General features: G+C 57.9%; 2 protein-coding genes across 2 annotated transcripts; one reads left to right on the top strand and one right to left on the bottom strand.

Moving 5' to 3' along the window:
• Positions 1-213: 213 nt before the first annotated feature.
• PRSS57 (serine protease 57) lies at positions 214-5879 on the top strand. Its single transcript, XM_010601871.3, has 5 exons — positions 214-295; positions 950-1103; positions 2644-2788; positions 3800-4063; positions 4933-5879. Exons 1-5 carry the CDS (start codon positions 214-216, stop codon positions 5089-5091), a joined length of 804 nt encoding a protein of 267 aa, XP_010600173.1. The 3' UTR covers positions 5092-5879.
• Positions 5880-8015: 2136 nt separating this feature from the next.
• Positions 8016-12527, bottom strand: FSTL3 (follistatin like 3). The gene is made up of 5 exons (XM_003422539.4): positions 12398-12527; positions 10913-11098; positions 8787-9002; positions 8323-8550; positions 8016-8190 (listed from the first exon to the last, which is right to left on the bottom strand). The coding sequence occupies exons 1-5, from the start codon at positions 12498-12500 to the stop codon at positions 8135-8137; spliced, it is 789 nt and encodes a 262-aa protein (XP_003422587.1). The 5' UTR covers positions 12501-12527; the 3' UTR covers positions 8016-8134.
• Positions 12528-17896: the final 5369 nt, after the last annotated feature.

The raw sequence follows: 17896 nt of genomic DNA, 5'->3' as shown, positions 1-17896 counted from the left end.
CCCACATACTATTACTATTACCATCCAGGTTGACCCTAGACAGCCAGGATCCTTGGGTTCCCACAAACCCTCGCCTGTGAACTGGGCGGTGCTTCAAAAGCCTGACAGCCGACCACAGACCACAGCCCCGTTTTTGCCCCCTTCCGAACCGTTGGGAGGGGGTGGTGGCCTCTGCCTGCAGACCTCTGAGGAAGACTCTGCTGGTGACAGGCCATGGCGCCTGAGGTGGGGGGCTGGGACTGCCTGCTGCTGACCATGGCTGAGGCCACCTTGATGGTGCTCCTGAGGCTCCCTGGTGAGGACCCCCCCATACCTCCACCCCAGGACCCATAGCTAGGCCCACCTCTGACCCTCATCTGGGGGCTCCCACCCAGCACCTCCTAGATAACACCAGGTAGCCTGGAAGTCCTACACCTGGCACTCCAGGGCCTTCGCCCAGGGCCCCTCCCCAGGCGCCCTGGGACTCCCATGCAGGCAGGCACCCCAGGGCCCCTACCTGGAACCACCCAGGTGACCCCCAGCAACCTTGGACCCCTCCCTCCTCCAGCCACTTAGACTCTCCTTGGCTGCCTTCTCAGCACTCAGCTGTGGAGGAGGGAGGCCCAGCCACGGTGAGCAAGGCCCAGGTTTTCTGGAGTCCAGAGCCCCCTCCCCACACACTCAAGGGGTTTGTCTAGCCTCCTGGTCTCCAGCTCACTCTCTGACTCTGTCTGTCTGCCTGTGTTTCTCTGCATCTCTCCATATCTCTGGGTCTCTCTTTGTCTCTGTGTCTTTCTCCACTTCTCTGTGTGTGTCTCTCTGTCTTTCTCTTTATGTCTCTGTGTCTCTCTGTCCTGAGTCTGTCTCTGCCTCTCTTTCCTTCTGAACCCCAGCTCCTGCCTGAGTCCTGTGCCAAGGCCTCCCCGTTAGCTTTTTCCCCACTGCCCCTGACACTGTCCTGCCCCCGCAGGCTCCTGGGGGGCCCACATCATTGGGGGCCATGAGGTGGCCCCGCATTCCCGGCCCTACATGGCGTCTGTGCGCTTCGAAGGCCAGCACCACTGTGGGGGCTTCCTGCTTCGCGCCCAGTGGGTGGTATCGGCTGCTCACTGCTTCAGCAACAGGTGAGCCCACCTGGCCAGCCCCAGGGCACATGGATGCATTGCATGGGGGGGCATGCCTATGAGTGAGGCTCGACTCCAGCCAGTGGGTGCTGGGAGCACAGGATGGGACAGGGCTGACCCCACCCCTCACCCTTGGGGGCTCACACAGGAGGGGATCCATGGGGCTGGACTCACGGGGTGGTAGAGAGAAAACAGGAGAGAAGGGAGGGCCGGACAAGCACAGGGAGAAGCAACAATGAGGCTGTGCTGAAAAGAATGACATGTTCTAATTATTATAATATTTATTCGGTGCTTATAATTCTGTTAGTGTTAGTATTGCCATTATTGTCGTTAATAGTATAACTGAGATAATAAGTATTGTATTTGTTCTAAGTATATTTTTATAATAATTTTATTGCAACTATGGTTGATACTGTAATTGAAGTGGAAATTTGTTGTTGTTAGGTGCCATTGAGTTGGACCTGACTCATAGCAACCCCGTGTACAACAGAATGACACACTGCCCAGTCCTGCACCATCCTCAAAATCGTTGAGCCCATTGTTGCAGCCACTGTGTCGATCCACCTTGTTGAGGGTCTTCCTCTTTTTCACTGACCTTGTACTTTACCAAGCACGATGTCCTTCTCCAGGGCCTGATCCCTCCTGATAACATGTCCAAAGTATGTGAGACCAAGTTGCGCCATCCTCACTTCTAAAGAGCATTCTGTCTGTACTTCTTCCAAGACAGGCTTGTTCGTTCCAACTCCTGGCGACCCCGTGTGTGCGAAGTAGAACTGCTCCATAAGGTTTCCAAATCTGTGGACTTTCAGAAGCAGATTGGCAGGCGTTTCTTCCAGGGCACCTCTGGGTGGGTTTGAACTGCCAAACTTTTGGCTAGTAGGTCCAGTGCTTAACCGTTCACACCACCCAGTGAGGCCAGTAGTTACTATATTTGTTCTAAATTTATTTTAATAACAATATTACAACTATCGGCATTAATACTATAATTGAGGTGGGAATAGAAATAAATATGCCAAGTATGATATTCATCTTAAGCATATTTTTAAGGAGCCCTGGTGGCACAATGGTTAATCACTCGGCCACTAACCGAAAGGTAGGCAATTCCAACCCACTCCCCAGCTCCACAGGGAAAAAGACAGTTCTACTCTGCCACATGGGGTCGCTAGGAGTCGGAGTAGGCTCAAGAGCACCTAACAACAACAAGAAGCATATTTTTGTAATAATATTGGAACTATTGTCATTAATACTGTAATGAGGGGAAAATGGTAACAAGCATGATAAGTCCATTCATTAGACTAATATTGTGACTATTGCGTTAGATGGAGGTAGCAGTGGTAAGGAACGTAATAATTATCAAAATTAATGTTGCAATTTTGCTCATATTATAATGGAGGTGGGAATGGTAACAGATGTCAGTATTGCATGGGGCTGGCCTGAGGATGAAATGGACTGCTGCCCCCCCCCCAATTTGCAGATGGGGACACTGAGCCCTATGACAGGCAGCCCTCACACCAATCTTACCCTGCCTCCCTCCCCACAGGGACCCCGTTGACGGCCTGGTGGTGCTGGGGGCCCATGACCTTAGAATCCCCGAGCCCACACAGCAGGTGTTCAGCATCAAGGAGGCCTTCAGACACCCAGACTACCAGCTATCCTCTCATGCCAATGACATCTGTCTCCTGAAGGTGAGCCTGCGGGGTGGGGGCTGTTGGGCACCAGACATAGATCTGGCCAATCCCTGGCCACCCAGGATGCCTGACTTACGTTTTACAAACAGCAGGAATGATGCAGTGAACACCTGAGTCAGGTGACATCCCTCTTCTGCCTAGAACCCTCCACAGCTCCCACTATTCCAGAAGTCCAAGTCCTCCTGTGCCCAAGGGCCCTGTTCCATCTTCATCTACTCGTCTGTGAAACCCCAAAGCCAGGGACCTACTGTGGTGGTTTGTGCAACCCATTGTACAGATTGAAAAACTGAGGTTTGGGGCCAAAGATGTGCCCAAGGTCATGTAGTGACTACCAAAACTAGCGTCCCGACCACCCATTCCACAACCACTGACTGGTCTCACACTGTGTGCAGGGCACTGTGGACAAGTAGGCCACATGCTGGCATTCATAAAGCCCCCAGTTTAACCGGATTGCAGCCAGGTAAACCAGCCTTGACAGGGGCCCATGGGAGAGCACAGAGGAATTGGCTGTCCCAGCCTGGGAGTCTGGGAGGGCTTCCTGGAGGAGGTGATATCTAAGCTGAGAACTGAAGGCTGAGTAGGAGTTCCAGGCAGGGGTACAGTGTGAGTAGAGGGGTCCCAAGGAGCACCAGTCAATTCATTCTGGCTGGAAGGGAAGGCTGAAGCTAGAGGGCCCTCAGGGCACTTGAATCGTTGGCGTTAAGTTTTATTCCGAGAGCAATGGGGAGCCACAGGAGGGTTTAGTGCAGGGGGGGAGGTGGAGATCAGCAAGATCCTTTGCATAGCTGAGGAGGTGAGATTGGAGACCCAGAGGCCTGGGAAGGCCAGAGGCTGGGTCCAAGGGGTGAAGCCTGAGAGGGGGAGGGGCAAAAGGAGCAGGGTCTTCCGACTGAGTTTGGTGATGCCTTCTATCAGGATGGAAGAGACCAAGTGTCACAGATAGGTAAACTGAGGCAGGAGCAGCAGTAGGGCTGGAGGAGAGAGCTAAACTGAGGCTTCTCCCTGCAGTTGAACGGCTCGGCGGTCCTGGGCAGCGACGTGGGGCTTCTGAAGCTGCCGCGGAGGGGTGCCGGGCTACCCAAGGCTGAGGCGAGGTGCCGGGTGGCCGGCTGGGGTTTCACGTCGGACTTCCAGGACGCGCCTCCTGGGCTGATGGAGGTCGAGGTCCGCGTGCTGGGTCTGGACGCCTGCAACAGCTCCTGGAGCGGCCAGCTGAGCCCTGCCATGCTCTGCACCCACAGTGGGGACCGCCAGAGGCGCGGCTTCTGCACGGTGAGGTGCTCGCTCGCCACCACTTCCGCTTACCGTAAGGGGAAACCCAGACCCACTGAGAGGGTCAGGGCAGGCCTTGAGAACTGATCCCGCCTGTGGCTAGAGGGAGAAGCTGAGGTCCGAGAAAGGTAGGGAGTTGCAGTGGGTTGCGGGGCTGTGGTGTGCGCGCGAGCAGGTCCCGCACTGCACAAAGTAGGGCTGCCCCGTAGAGTTATACGAGCACCGTCCAGCAGGGGGCAGTAACAGGTCTCGGGAAAGCAGCCGCTCCTAAGACTCTATGAACTGAAACAGCCGCCCTGGCCTTGGCATCCAGAGAGAAACTCAGCCGGAGGGGCCTTCTGTTCCAGGTAGGAGAGTGCAGTGGTTCGGGACACAGGGGCCTCTGTGAGGTGAGCGATTTTGAGCTGAGACTTGAAGGAGCCTCTAGGAGATCTGAGGGCAGGACTGACATGCAGAGAGACGGAGGGTGACAGGACTGCCCAGTACGCGTGTTCAGGCCCTGCACTGCACAAAGCACAGCAGCCTTACAGCGTTATACAAGCACCGTCCAGTAGGGGGCAGTAACATGCCTCAAGGATATGCAAATACCTGGAGGCTAAAACCAGTTTGGCTTGGCCCAGGAACAGCTGTGCTGGCCTGGCTCAAAGTGAATGAGCAAGGGTAGAGGAAGTAGAGAAGCAGTAAGGGGCCGGATCCTTAGAGCCTTGAAGGCCAAGGTGAGGAGTTTAGTCTTTGCCTTAAAAGCACTAGGGAGCCATGAAAGGGGTTTGAGGCAGGGAGGGTCATGATCAGATTTACAAGTAGAAGCTCCTTCAAGGAAACTGAGCCCAGAAAGGGGCCCCTGATCTTGCCTTTCCCTCCACCCCCAGGCAGACTCCGGGGGGCCCCTGGTGTGTAAAAGCAGGGCCCATGGCCTCGTCTCCTTCTCGGGCTTCTGGTGCGGCGATCCCAAGTACCCCGACGTGTACACACAGGTGTCTGCCTTCGTGACCTGGATCTGGGGTGTGGTTCGTTCTGCAGGACCTTAGTGGCCCTACCACAGCACCCCACCTGTGCCCCCTGGGCCCCTTTCAGGTACTGCCTGAACCACAGCCTCGCTGGCTATCCAAGTGAAATGGCAGAATAGTACATCAGCTCCCAGCCTGGAATATTCTATGGCTGGGGCAGGGGGTCCATGGGGACCCAAGGCCTGTGAAGCCTTTGGGGAAGGGGGGATCAGTTCCAAACAATGAATAGTGCCAAATGGAATGGAATAAAGTGTTAACTGAGTAACCAGCTTCGAAGGGGCCAGCCACTCCTGCTGTGGACTCCAGGGCCCACCCCATTCCTCTACCACTCCCTTCCCTCATGACCTGGGGGCATTAAGCATCCCTTCCCCTCCTCACCTGCCTCCTTTCCAGCCCTCCTCCACCTTGACCTCCTGCCCATCCTCCCAACAACCTCAGGGAGGGGTCCGTGCTGTTTTAGGTGACATTTCCCTCACAAGCCCGGAGCTCCCAGACCCCGGCCATAGGGACCATCAGGCCTGTATGGACCCAGGCCCCTCCCCACCCTCTCCATCTTCCTGGATTTACCTATCCCTACCTAATACTTTGGAAACCCTGGTGGCATAGTGGTTAAGTGCTACAGCTGCTAACCAAAGGGTTGGCAGTTCGAATCTGCCAGGCGCTCCGTGGAAACTCTATGAGGCAGTTCTACTCTGTCCTGTAGGGTCGCTATGAGTCGGAATTGACTCGATGGCACTGGGTTTGTTTGTTTGTATCTAATACTTTAAAGTGTTAAAAAGCAAAGATGTCACCTAGAGGACTAAGACGTGCCTGACCCAATCCATGGTATCTTCAGCCGAATCACATGCATGTGAAAGCTGGACAATGAATAAGGAAGACTGAAGAATTGATGCCTTTGAATTGTGGTGTTGTCGAAAAATATTGAATATACCACGGACTGCCAGAAGAAGGAACAAATCTGTCTTGGAAGAAGTACAGCCATTGTGCTCCCTGGAAATGAGGATGGCTAGACTTGGTCTTGCGTACTTTGGACATGTTACCAGGAAGGACCAGTCCCTTGAGAAAGACTTCATGCCTGGTAGAGGGTCAGTGGAAAAGAGGAAGACCCCCAAGGAGATGGGTTGACACAGTGGCTCAAGTGTAACAACAATTGTGAGGATGGCCGGGCAGGGCATTTCATTCTGTTATACATCGGGTCGCTGAGTCGGAACGGACTCGACGGCACCTAACAACCTAATACCCCGCACTCTGGCCGGCTCTTGAGGCACTTGGTGGCCTCCTGGCCTTTGCACCTGCTGTTCCACCCCCTCCAGCCAACTAACTGCACCAGAGCACAGACAGGAACCTGAGGCCAGGAAAGGGTAGGGAATTTCCTCATTATCCCTGTGGGGTGGGGGGGCCGCCAGGACACCAGGTGGGATCTCTGCCCCCAATATGGAATCTCCAGGTGGCCTCCTTGTCTTGCGAAAAGTGCTTAGAACAGCACTCAGCACACGGTAAGCCAGCTAGTGTTACGACTACAGGGTTATTAATATCATTACTACCGTTACCCACACACCTCATCCTTTAATGCTAACCTCCATTTCTGAGTCCTGGACCAGCTGGCTCCTTGGGGCTGCTCCAAGCCACCTTGACCCCACAGAGGCCTCTTCCCCTCCTTTCTCCCCTCCCTCCAGCTGCTTCCTGCCCACTGCCCAGGGGGACACTGAGGCCCAGAGAGGGGGCAGTGGCCACCCCAAGCCATACACCTGTGCTTCCCCTCATGCTTCCAGAACCCCCACCACTCCAAGCCCTGATCTAGGACCCCTGTAGCCAAAAGGAGACGGCACAGAGGTTCAGAGAGAGGAGGCAAACTGGGGTCAGGACACCCCAAAGTGGCTTTTTATAGCCTTTATTTCTTTGGTGAGGCAGGACCCCAGGGTAGGGGGGTGCCTTGTTGGGGGCTTAGGCAAGCCCCCAACTCCAAGGCCACTTTCTAGACATCACAGGTAAGGCACTTCTGGGGGACTGAAGAAGGATGAGCAACACAGTTCCCCACAGCCCTTGCTCCTTCCCCATGAGACTTCAACCCCCATTTCTGGTCTGGGCCTCTGGTCTACATGAAGGCACAGGAGGCCATATGGAGTTTTGGTCTTGATTGAGTGGCTGGTGTTGCAGACCCCAAGGCCACCTGGCGGGAGCTGGGTCTAGGGCTCTGGCCTGGGTTAGCCTCGTGGCACCCTCTCTGGACCCCTGCTCTGTGGGCAGGGCAGCGGTCACTAAGGGCTGCTGCTTGGACCCAGCTCAGTGACATGCACAGGCATCATTGAGCCCCTGTGTGGCACCACACCCTGGGCCAGGGGTAAAGAGGGGCTCATGGCCCCCTCTGGATCCCACCCTAAGTGCAGTCGCCCTGCTGACACAGTGGCCCTGCTCTGATCCTGGAGGCACCACCTGATACCACGGCCACTTTGCACACGGTGGTCATGGAGGCGCTGGTGGATTTCTTCAGCAAAGCCCCAGGCCTGCGTCAGGAGGCATTGACTGTTTGTTACCCATCACAGGGGCCTCGGCTGGATGCAATGGGGAAACTGAGGCAGTGTGGAAGGTGAGAATGTGGAATTGGGCTGGTGGTGGCCAGATGTCTGGGGCTGTCTGGTCCCAGACTCATCTTCATGGCTCAGGCTGTGGGGGTGGCCCCCCGCCATGGCTGAGCCCAAGGCCAGTCCTACAAGTCCTGGGGCTGGGGCAGGGAGCAGCTCTTCAAAAATGAGTTCCCAGCCCTCGTGGTCCACCGAGGTGTAGGTAATTAACCTAGGGCCCCCGAGGGAGCACTGGGAACAGAAGTATGGGGTGGGCCTGGGTAGGAGGGCGCCTGGGGAGGGCTGGGGCCTCCTGGAAAAGTGGCCTAAAGCCGAGGCTCAATGCCCTGGCTCTGAGACCTGCCCCCAAGCCTCCCTCCAAGATGCCGAGCCGGGGGGCCTCCGGGGCAAAGTGTCCGTGGGACATAAATTAGACTCTGCTGTGGCAATAAATAAAACGGGGGAGGCCTCAAACGCCAGGCCCAGGCCCGCCCCGCCGGCGCTCACACAAAGTTCTCCTCTTCGTGGTCTGACTCGGCATCTGACAACTGGGGGTTGCCTGCAAGAGAGAGAAATTGGGCGGGGGGCCAGAAGCAGGGGTTGGGGCTAGACCCTGCCAGACCTCCTCCGCCCCGGGACAGCCCTATGCCCTCCGAGGCCCCGGGTCGCTGAGCACCTGCCCCGCGCGCACCTGTGCAGCCGCCCGGGTGGCGCACGCCGATGGAGCGGCCCAGGAAGCAGGTGGCCTGGCGGAGGTGGCACGAGGAGATGTAGGTGACGTTGTTGTTGCCGCAAAGCTCCTGGCCCGGGCTGGAGGGCACCGGGCAGGGAGCAGACCGGCACACCACGCAGTGCGCGCTGCCTGTCTGGTCCACCACACATGACTGCGGCCGCGGGCACACCACGTGCGCGCACGACTCTGTGGGGTGAGCAGGGCCATCAGGGCGCGAACCTCTCCAGGACCCCGGCGCTGGGGCCTCACCTCCAGTTAAACGGACCCCCAAAATTCCAGCCTCCTCTGAGTTCACCCACAAGCCCCGCCCCGCAGGCCCCGCCCACAACAGGCCCCGCCCCACCAGGCCCCAGCAGACCCCCGCCTCCACCAGGCCCCGCCCACCAGATCCCATCAGGCCCCGCCCCGCAGCCCCCACGCACTGCGGCAGCGGCCTAGGTACATGACGCGCAGGTCCGGGTGGCCTCGGCAGCGCGCGGCGCGCAGCTCGCACTCGTCCCGATAGGTGGCGCCGTCTGAGCCGCAGACCTGCAGGCGCGCGGGGAGCCCCGTGCAGTCGGGGGCGCACTCGCAGCGGGGGCGGCCTTCCAGCATGCGGCACGCCTTGCCCGGGCCGCACTCCACGCCTTCGCACGAATCTGCCGGCACACGACACGCCGTGTGGGCGGGGGCGCGGAGCGCTCCTCGAGCCCCGCCGCGCTCCGACCCCCCGGAGTTGGGGCGCCGTCCACGGTCGGGGTCCGTCCGCGGTTGTGGGACGGGGCATGGGGTCTGTTGGGGTGCGAGGGTGGACCCGGAGTCCTAGGGGTGGAGGCTCAGTATGAAGGGGGCAGGGGGCTCTGTCCGGAGTCTGGGGGTCCAGGGGCAGCTTCTCGCTCCCCAACCCCTAATCCCGCTCCCCCTCCGCGCTGGGCCACCCCGCTCGGGCTGACGTCTGTTCCCTGATTTACGCGCGTTTCTGGGAAAGCCAGCGGGGGGCCCGGCTGCGTCAGCTGGGGGCTCCGCCCCGTCCAGGCGCGGGTCTGGGAGGACGGCAGCGCGGCTGCCAGGACCTCCCTGGAGGAGGCGTCAGTGAGGCGGGGCGCCAGCCATTGGGCCACCGGCCCGAAAGCATTTGCTGCGGAGGCGGCCTCCCACAGCCAGAGCTCCCTCGGAACCAGGGGTCTCCCTTCCCGAGACCCATTTCCCAGGTGAGGAAACTGAGGCCAGGCAAAGGAAAGCCTGGGGTTCCCGCCCCCATTCAGAATGTAGATGCAGAAATTGAGGTCCTGTAAGCGCTGTGTGCAGGGGGTGCTCCTACAGAATGGGAGCTCAGGACGGAGCCCCCAGTTCTGTTTGCGGTGGGAATGTGGACTGTGAAAATAGGCTGCTCGGTTTGCACCCCAGCCGCAGTTGCCTCCATGTGCAATGTGGGGGTGATGGGGAAACCCACCTCACAGTGGGGCGCTGAGGGAGAAATGAGGGGACGACGGCCAGCATCGCTGGCTGCACAGTGCCCCGACCCCCCCATGTTGCCCCTGCCTGGGCATGTGGGCCGCACCTGGGCCCTCCCACGCTGCCCGCCCACACCCACATCTGGAAACGCTCGCCTGGGCCTCAAGCAAGCAGGAACGGAAGTGGGGGGGCCAGTAGGGCCAGATGAGGTTGGGGGGGTGTCCTGGGCATCTTGTGCCCAGCCCAGGCACTTTCTGAAGTCTGTTATCCTACCCAAAGCCAGACAGGGGTCTGATGGGAGCTGGGGCACGTAGCAGTGAGGTAAGGACCGCACCACCAGGCCCATCGTGGGATTAACCACATCCCAGTCAGCCTTCAGGTCTACAGGACAGAGCTCTGGCCCCCTCCATGCCCCCTGCTCAGCCCCCACCCAATTCCACGGTTTCTGTTGATGCTCTTCCCCCAGTACCTTCTCTGGCGAGCAAACTCCTAAACATCCCTCAACACCCCAACTCCAATGCCCACCTACTTCAGCTCATGCCCCAATGACCCCCTCTGGACCCCTGCAGGCTCAGGGCCCCCCAAACCCTCCTCCACAGCAGACAATATTTTTTGACGCATTCATTCTGCTCTCAAGGAGCTCCTAGTCTGAGGAAGCAGGGAGTTCTCAGTCTGCTAGGGGAGGCAGCATTTCTCAGAACATGGTCCAGAAGGCACATGCTTGTTACACATGTCCCCACCACAGACCCCTGGATTCAGTCAGGAAAATCCACCTTCCCAGGAGTGAGGTGTGAATCGAGTACTCCTCCACCAGGTGGGCTAGAGGTGGGGACAAGTGCAAAGGGCCATCCTAGAGGTTGGAAACCAAATTCTTGGAGCTCCTTCCTCAGCCCACAGAAACTCAGAGAGGCCACCTATCCTGTAAGTCTCCAAAATTGCCCTCTGAGGCTAGGTCCCCCTCTAAAACTTCCTGTATGAGAAGGTTCAACCTCACCCACATTCTCCCGTGATGGGGAGCACCTGTCCTTCCACCTTCCACCCCAGCGATTGGTTTTGCCGGTTCGGAGCCACAGGAACCCACCTCCCCTAGCCCGTGCTGATGCCAGGGTCTCACCTCTGCAGGGCACGCAGTGCACGAGGCCGAGGAATCCCAGCAGGCTGATCTTGTTCCCCGGGTAGGTGAAGTTGGACCAGGCGGTGTCCACGCTGCCAGAGGCACAGCACTCCTCCTGGGTCACATCTGTCTGCAGCACCAGGCTGCAGGTGGCCTCTCGGCCCTGCTGGAGCCAGCAGACACCACCTGCCGATGGAGGAGAGAGCAGTTCCTAGGGGAGCAGGAGGTGCCTACCTGCACTCTCCCGCCTGGCCACTCCGGACAGGACACTCAAGCCTTGAGCTTTGCCCAGCTCCTGGCCCTCGGGGCTGCACACAGCTGGTGCTCAGTCATTTTAGAGAGGGTGAACTGCCTGCAGCCCGGGAAGGAGGGTCAGAAGGATGCACAGATGCCCCCATCCCAGCTCCGGATGACTTGGAGAATGCCGCCTCCTCTTTGAGCTCCACTGCCAATCCCGGCCCATCCCCCAAAACTCCTCCTCCTTTCATCCAGGTCCCCTCAGCCAGTGCCTGGCATCCCGCCCACCCAGGCAAACCCAGGGACTGGCCAGCAGGGTCAGTAGCCCCAGGAGCCGCCTCTCACGCCTCTGCCCTCTGTCTAGACAGCACCCGAGGGCCCCGGAGCCCCCCTCGCCTGCAGCCCCCCCTCGCCTGGCCCGCCTCTTACTCACTCCAACTTGGGAACATTCTCCTTGCATGAGCTCACTGTCTCCCCGGGGACACGGCCTTCGGGGAGGGGGCTCTGCTCTCGGCACGGGGTTGGGGTTGCTGGGCTGGAGGTGGGGCAGATGGCCCTCAGTATCCCCCATAAATGGGGGCAGAAATGGCTATGGCCCCATCTCCAGGCTCTCAGTGGCTCCCAGGCACTGGCTGAGCACCTTCCAGGGGCAAACTCTGGGAACCCAGCCCCACGGCGCCCATTTTGTAAAAGGGGAAACTGAGGCAGGGAGTGGGATGTCACTTGCCCAGTGCCCCCCACCAAGGGGTAGGTGTGACATTCCAAGCCTCTAGCCTGCCCGTGCCAGATCCGGGATGATTGAGGCCCCCACCAGCGTCCCAGGGTCCAGCCATCTGGGCCCTGCATCCGGGCCCAGATGGTCCCAGTTTGAATCATGGCTTTGCCACTTACAGGCTGGGTGACCCTGAGCCTCAGTCTCCCCACCTGAAAATCAGGGATGATGACTACCCAACTAGTTGGCTGTTGTGTGGATTCAAGGAACTGAAGCGTAGACACTAAGTGCTCAATAAAGGTCAGCCGCCATTAGGGTTACTATTACTGATAATAAATGAGGGAGAGAGAAGTCTGCTCTGCTGACCTCCTGCTGACCCCCCTCCAGGCCCTCCCAGCGCCAACCGCACTGGCCACCGCCTCTCCGCCCACAGCCGCCACCGCCGCGCCCCCCAGCATCTCCCTCGGGCCGCATTCCGTGCGGGCCCACGTGGGTGGCCCACTCCCCCGCCCGCCCCTTCCTGCACCCCCACTCACCGGGCGCAGGGTCCCCCGAGCTCACGCAGCCCACGAAGCCCACAGTCCAAGCCAGGGCCCCCCAGGGCAGTGGCCACAGTGGCCCCGGCGCCCCGGGACGCATGGCGGTGGCTGAGACGGCGGTGGCGGCGGGCGGGCGGGCTGGCGGCTGGGAGGGCGAGCAACACGGACTTCCCAGCGCGCGGCGGCCAGGCGCTCCCTATAAAGGTCCCGCTGACTCCGGGCGGGGCCGGGCCGGGGCGGGGCGCTCGAACGGCGGGGCTGGAGGCAGTGTCTGCGCCGAGAGATGTGTGCAGGGGCTGGGCCTGGCGACCCCGGGGTGGCAGCTGGGGGTGGGGGCGGGGTCCAGTCTGGGAGCCACGGGGGAATTTATCCAGGAAGGTGCGGCTGGAGCTGGGACCTGGGGACCGAATTGTGGCTGTCTTGGGTGGAACTGGGGAGTGGGTGTCTCCATACGTCGTCACATGGGATTGGCGCTTGGGTCCCCAGTGGCAAGCTGGGATGGGTGTCTTGTGCCGGGGCTGTGAGCAGCGGGTGGCCCTCCAGAATGTGTGTCTGTGAACCTGTTTGCATGGGGTCACCTTCGTGGCCCAGTGCGGCCTGGACCCACAGCCAGTCCTCCAGGCCTTGCCAGCCCCCAAACCTCAGCCCAAGCCAGCTCCCTGCTCACACCTGCAGACCACCCACCAGGCCACCCGGCCACTGGAGCCACTGGGCTCAGCCCAGTGTGAGCAAGTGGGTGCATGGCTGGGGGGCTGGGAGGGAGACTGAGGCAGAGGCATGTGGCAGGGAGACCCAGAAAAACAATAGTCCCAACAACAACACTGAGAAGAGCAATAATATGAGCCAACACACCCAAAGCACCCACTGTGTGCCTGGCCCTTGCCTCACAACCTAGGAGCCACACCCGCAGCCCCCACACTTTTGCAGATGTGTCTCCAGGTCACAGCATCAAGAATTTATTGGTTTATGAGGGTTACTGAAGGCCCTGGCACCCCACCGCTCTGGAAGTCAGGGTTTTCCAGGAAGCACCCGTTCCGGATTACAACTGTGATGACATTGGTGTGGGCCTGGGAGGCTCTGGGTCCGCTGGGGCCTCAGTGCAGTCAGAACCATTCCTATTGTGATGCTGATCAACCTATCCTGGGGACCTCCAGGGTTGTCAGGGCACCTTGAAGTCCACGCTGGCTCTGGAGACTCGCTTTCCATGCTTCTAAGAAATAATTAATGATCATCTCTTGGGCTCACAGGGACAAAGGCAGGCAGCACCATCCTCACAGAGCTCATGGCTCATAGATGCCATAGGATGAAAAAAAGCATAGACAAACAAATCAATATATAACTGCAAAGAGCGGTGAACACATGCTGTAAGAAAAATAAAAGCAACTGGGTGTCTCCTGGTGCTGCCTAGGCCTCAGCACCCCCCCCCCATTACTACATCTGCTCCCTCATCACGTGTGGAAACTGAAGACCTGTGTCTGCATGCATGAGACCTGTCACCAGCCAGAGCAACACCCAGACCCTTTCCTCAGCCTTACCTGCCCAGCCTGACCCGTGTCCCCTTACAGTGGCTGAGGGCTAGGCTAGGCACCAAAGGAGTACCCCTAGCTGTCTCGACCTGACCTTGGCCTCTGGGAGTCTCTGGGGATTCTCCCCGGGTCAGGGAACAGGGCAGGGACGGGACCCTGTGTTCTTACCAAGGGGGTGCGGGGGCTGGACAGTGTGACCTTGTCCAAGAACTGACCCCCGCCATGGCCTGGGCACCCTGGCCTGGGCTGTGCAAATCAAAGGGTCATTGTCTGGGTTGGCGTGGGTTCGGGGCCTCTCTGGGGAAGCCGAGGCCAGCTGCCAGCAACCCCTGCTCCCCAGCCCTGGCATGCCTCCCAACCCAGAGGCCGCTAAGGACTCCAGCCCAAGTGCTGGGTGACCTCAACCAGTCACTGACTGTCTCTGGGGAGCCCCCTGTCCCCGAGACAGGAGTGCCAGCCTGCTGCCTTCTCCCCTCTCCCACCCTGCCCCTCTCCCTTTCCATCTCCTGTGTGTTCCCTGTGTTCCCCTGCCTTGGCCTCCACCTTGTCCTAGGTCTCCCCGCCTCCGGCCTTGCCCCCTGTGGCCCACCCTGTCAGCCGTGAGGCTCCCCTTCACCCCTGCTCATCTCCCCTGGCTGCTCTCCCCCTCAACCCCAGCAAATAAACAGGGGATAATCCAGAGGGGCCAGAGAGCAATGGAGCGCCCCCAGGCAGCTGTGGAGGCCCCTGATGCTGACCCTGACCAGCCTGGGGGAGATCTAGGAGGACTTCTCAAAGGAAGCAGACATTTGAGACTGGAAAGCCGGACAAAAGGGGGGCTGGGAGTAGAAGCAGTTGGGATGTTTTGAGCTGTGAGGAAGAGAAAGTGAAACTCAGATGTGGCTGGCAGATTACCCACGGATTCCGACTCAGCCCCCAAAGAAGTCCACGTTCTGATCCCCAGAACCTGTGAATATGGTTCCTTACTTGGCAAAAGGGACTCTGCAGACGGGATAAATGATACCTTGAGATGCGGAGATTATCCTGGATTATCCAGGTGGGCCCAATGTGATCACCAAACCAATACTAAGCCCACTGCGACTGACTCACAGTGCACCACGTGTTAGAGTGGAACTTCTCCATAGGGCTTTCTTGGCTGTAATCTTTACGGTAGCAGATTGCCAGGTCTTTCTTCCACAGTGCTGCTAGGTGGGTTCAAACTGCCAACCTTTGGGTTGGTATACAAGCACAAGCTGTTTGCCTAACCCAGTGACCTCCATCCTCAGTGTGATCATCAAGGGTCCCTAGCTGGGGAGAAGCCTCCTCTCTGTGGTCAGAGAGATGTGGCCTGAGGACTTGCCCAGCTGTTGCTGGCTTTGAAGAAGCAGAAAGGGGCCAAGGAATGCGGAGGCCTCTAGAAGCTGGAAAAGACAAAAAACAGATTCTCGCCTGGAGCCTCTGGAAGGAACTGGCCTTGCAGATATCTTGGTTTTAGCCCATGAAACCCGTCTTGGATGTGCGGCCTCCAGAACCGCCAGAGAATAAATGTGTGTTGTTTGAAGCCACCCCGTTTGTGGTCACTTGGTATGGCAGCCACAGGAGGCTCATACGAGAACCTACTGTGGCCCAGGCCCTGTGAGGGGCACTGAGGTGGGGGTTGCTGCCACAGCTGATACAGTCCCAGCCTGGCCAGAAACAAACAGATCTGTGAAGGTGGTGGAAGGATGGAGGTGATGGCAAAATGGGTGGTCAGCTGCGGGGGCTGCAAGGCCCTCTGAGCTGGTGACTCAGGCCTGGAGGTGGAAAGAGGCGACTGGCAGAAGCACGGTCCAGGCTCTGTCACCTGGCCAGGCCCCAGGACTCAGGCATGCAGCCTCCTCCCACGGCCTCAGTTTCCTCATCTGTGAAATGGGGAGAATTGCATTTCTTTCTGCCTGAGGTGGTTGGGAGGTTGGGAGGAGTGAAAGTTAGTCAAAACCATCGTGAGATACCACTTCCCCCCCCCCCCCAAAAAAACCATTGCCATGGAGCTGATTTTGACTCATAGCGACCCTACAGGACAGAGTAGAACTGTGCCATAGGGTTTCCAAGGAGCAGCTGGTGGATTCCAGCTGCTGACCTTCTGCTTAGCAGCAGAGCTCTTAACCACTGCTCCATCAGGGCTCCTCTGGCCTCCTGGGTCACACCAGGGCCCTGCCAAGGAGGACTGGGCTTTCCGCACGTACTTTGTTTGTTCATTTTTTCGTTCATCTTCTTGGCCTGTTATGTCTGCTCAGGCCAAATATAAATGAGGAGGGGGCTGTCACCAGGAAAAGAGAGGTGAGGACTCCATGGGCCTGACCCCAGCTCACACTTGTGAAAGGAAGGAAACATGGGTGGCACGTGGGTGGGACCCAGCAGGCACATCAGGACAGGCTGCAGACTAGCGAGGGGTCTGGCCTGATCGGTGCATAGCTACACTCGGCAAGGGAGCCGTCGGGAGATACACTTGGGCATGGGGCCAGCAACCTCGTCCCAAATAACTCCAGCAGGGCACACGCACCGGACAGATGCAGAAACAGTGAGAGTGGGGAGTTGTTCACAACCCGGGTCAAGGTGCCCGGGGCCTTGGTACTATTCTTGCAAATTTTCTGTCGGTTGGAAATTATTTAAAATAAAAAGCCAAAACCATTGTGAGATACCACTGCACACCCACCAGAATGCCTGTTATCAGAAAAGCGTAAAATAACAACCGATGGTGAGGACGTGGAGAAATCAGAACCCTCATGCGTTGCCAGTCGGAACGTAATGTGGCGCAGCGGCCACGGAGAGCAGTCTAGAGGCTCCTCAAAAAGTTAAAAGTAGAACTACCATATGACCCAGCAATTCCGCTCCGAGGTGTAGACCCAGGAGATTTGAAAGCGGGGACTCAAACGTACTTGTTCACCAATGTTTACCGCAGCACTATTCACAGGAGCCAAGAGGCAGGAACCACCCAAGTGTCCATCTACAGGCGACTGGATAAACACCACAGGGTCCATCCACACAATGGAATATTACTCGGACATAAAAAGGGGGGAGGCACAGAGTCAGGTTGAAGCATGGATGAACCTTGAAAATGTGATGCGTGGCCACGGAAGCTGGGCGCGAAAGGACAAGTGTCGTGGGATCCACTTACGTGAAACGTCCGCAAGAGGCAAAGCCAGAGAGACAGAAAGTGGATTAGTGGCTGCAGAGGCTGTAGGGAAAGGAGAGGGGGGAGCTCCTGCTTTAAAAGAAAAAAAAAAAAAAATTCAGGTCCTTATTTCTGCTTGCCCCATTTCAAAGAAGTAAGAAAGCGAGTGACAGCTTGGAAGTCAGCAGTCAGGAGGTGGGGGGAGCGAGGACCTGGTCCTGCTCGGTCTCTGGTTCCTGTTCTTGAATGTTCCCCCTGAGGGATTCCACAGCAGACAAAAAATAAAAGACCCTTTTATCTACGATCTTTTGTTGTTGTTACGTTTCCCCCGCAGTCCTGCAATGTAGATGAGGTGGTTGTTTTTTTCTTTTTTCCTCGTCTATTGTAATTTTTTCATTGTGGAGAATATACGTAGCATAAAATCTACTACTTTAACCACTCTTGACTGTACAATCCAGTGGCATTTATTATCACAGGGTTATGCAACGATCCCTTAAAAAAAAAAATGGCAGTTGAGTTGATTCCGACTCACAGCACCCTATAGGACACGGCAGAACCGCCCCACAGGGTTCCAAGGCTGTAATCTTTACGGAAGCAGACTGCCACATCTTTCTCCCATGGAGCCACTGGTGGGTTCAAACTACTGATCTTTCAGTTAGCAGCCTAGTCCTTAACCGCTGCGCCACCACAGCTCCTTGTATAACCATCACCACTGCGGTGTGACTGATCACTTTTGTATGGCCTTTCTCGCCACGGTCTTGTAACTCTCACAGAATGACTGAGTGGGACTATGCAATGAGGTATATGGAACCCCAATGAGGTGACTGGTCAGTTTTG

The sequence above is a fragment of the Loxodonta africana genome, chromosome 3, assembly GCF_030014295.1.
Source record: "Loxodonta africana isolate mLoxAfr1 chromosome 3, mLoxAfr1.hap2, whole genome shotgun sequence".
Classification (NCBI taxonomy): domain Eukaryota; kingdom Metazoa; phylum Chordata; class Mammalia; order Proboscidea; family Elephantidae; genus Loxodonta; species Loxodonta africana.
This window is presented reverse-complemented; position numbering and strand designations above follow the sequence as displayed.

Coding starts and splice junctions, on each gene's coding strand:
- PRSS57 (XM_010601871.3), top strand. CDS start 214: ATGGCGCCTGAGGTGGGGGGCTGGGACTGCCTGCTGCTGACCATGGCT. Junction 296..949: donor GGTGCTCCTGAGGCTCCCTG/GTGAGGACCCCC, acceptor CTGCCCCCGCAG/GCTCCTGGGGGGCCCACATC. Junction 1,104..2,643: donor GCTCACTGCTTCAGCAACAG/GTGAGCCCACCT, acceptor CCCTCCCCACAG/GGACCCCGTTGACGGCCTGG.
- FSTL3 (XM_003422539.4), bottom strand. CDS start 12,500: ATGCGTCCCGGGGCGCCGGGGCCACTGTGGCCACTGCCCTGGGGGGCC. Junction 9,003..10,912: donor GCACTGCGTGCCCTGCAGAG/GTGAGACCCTGG, acceptor GTGTGCCGGCAG/ATTCGTGCGAAGGCGTGGAG. Junction 8,191..8,322: donor CCACCCGGGCGGCTGCACAG/GTGCGCGCGGGG, acceptor TCTCTCTTGCAG/GCAACCCCCAGTTGTCAGAT.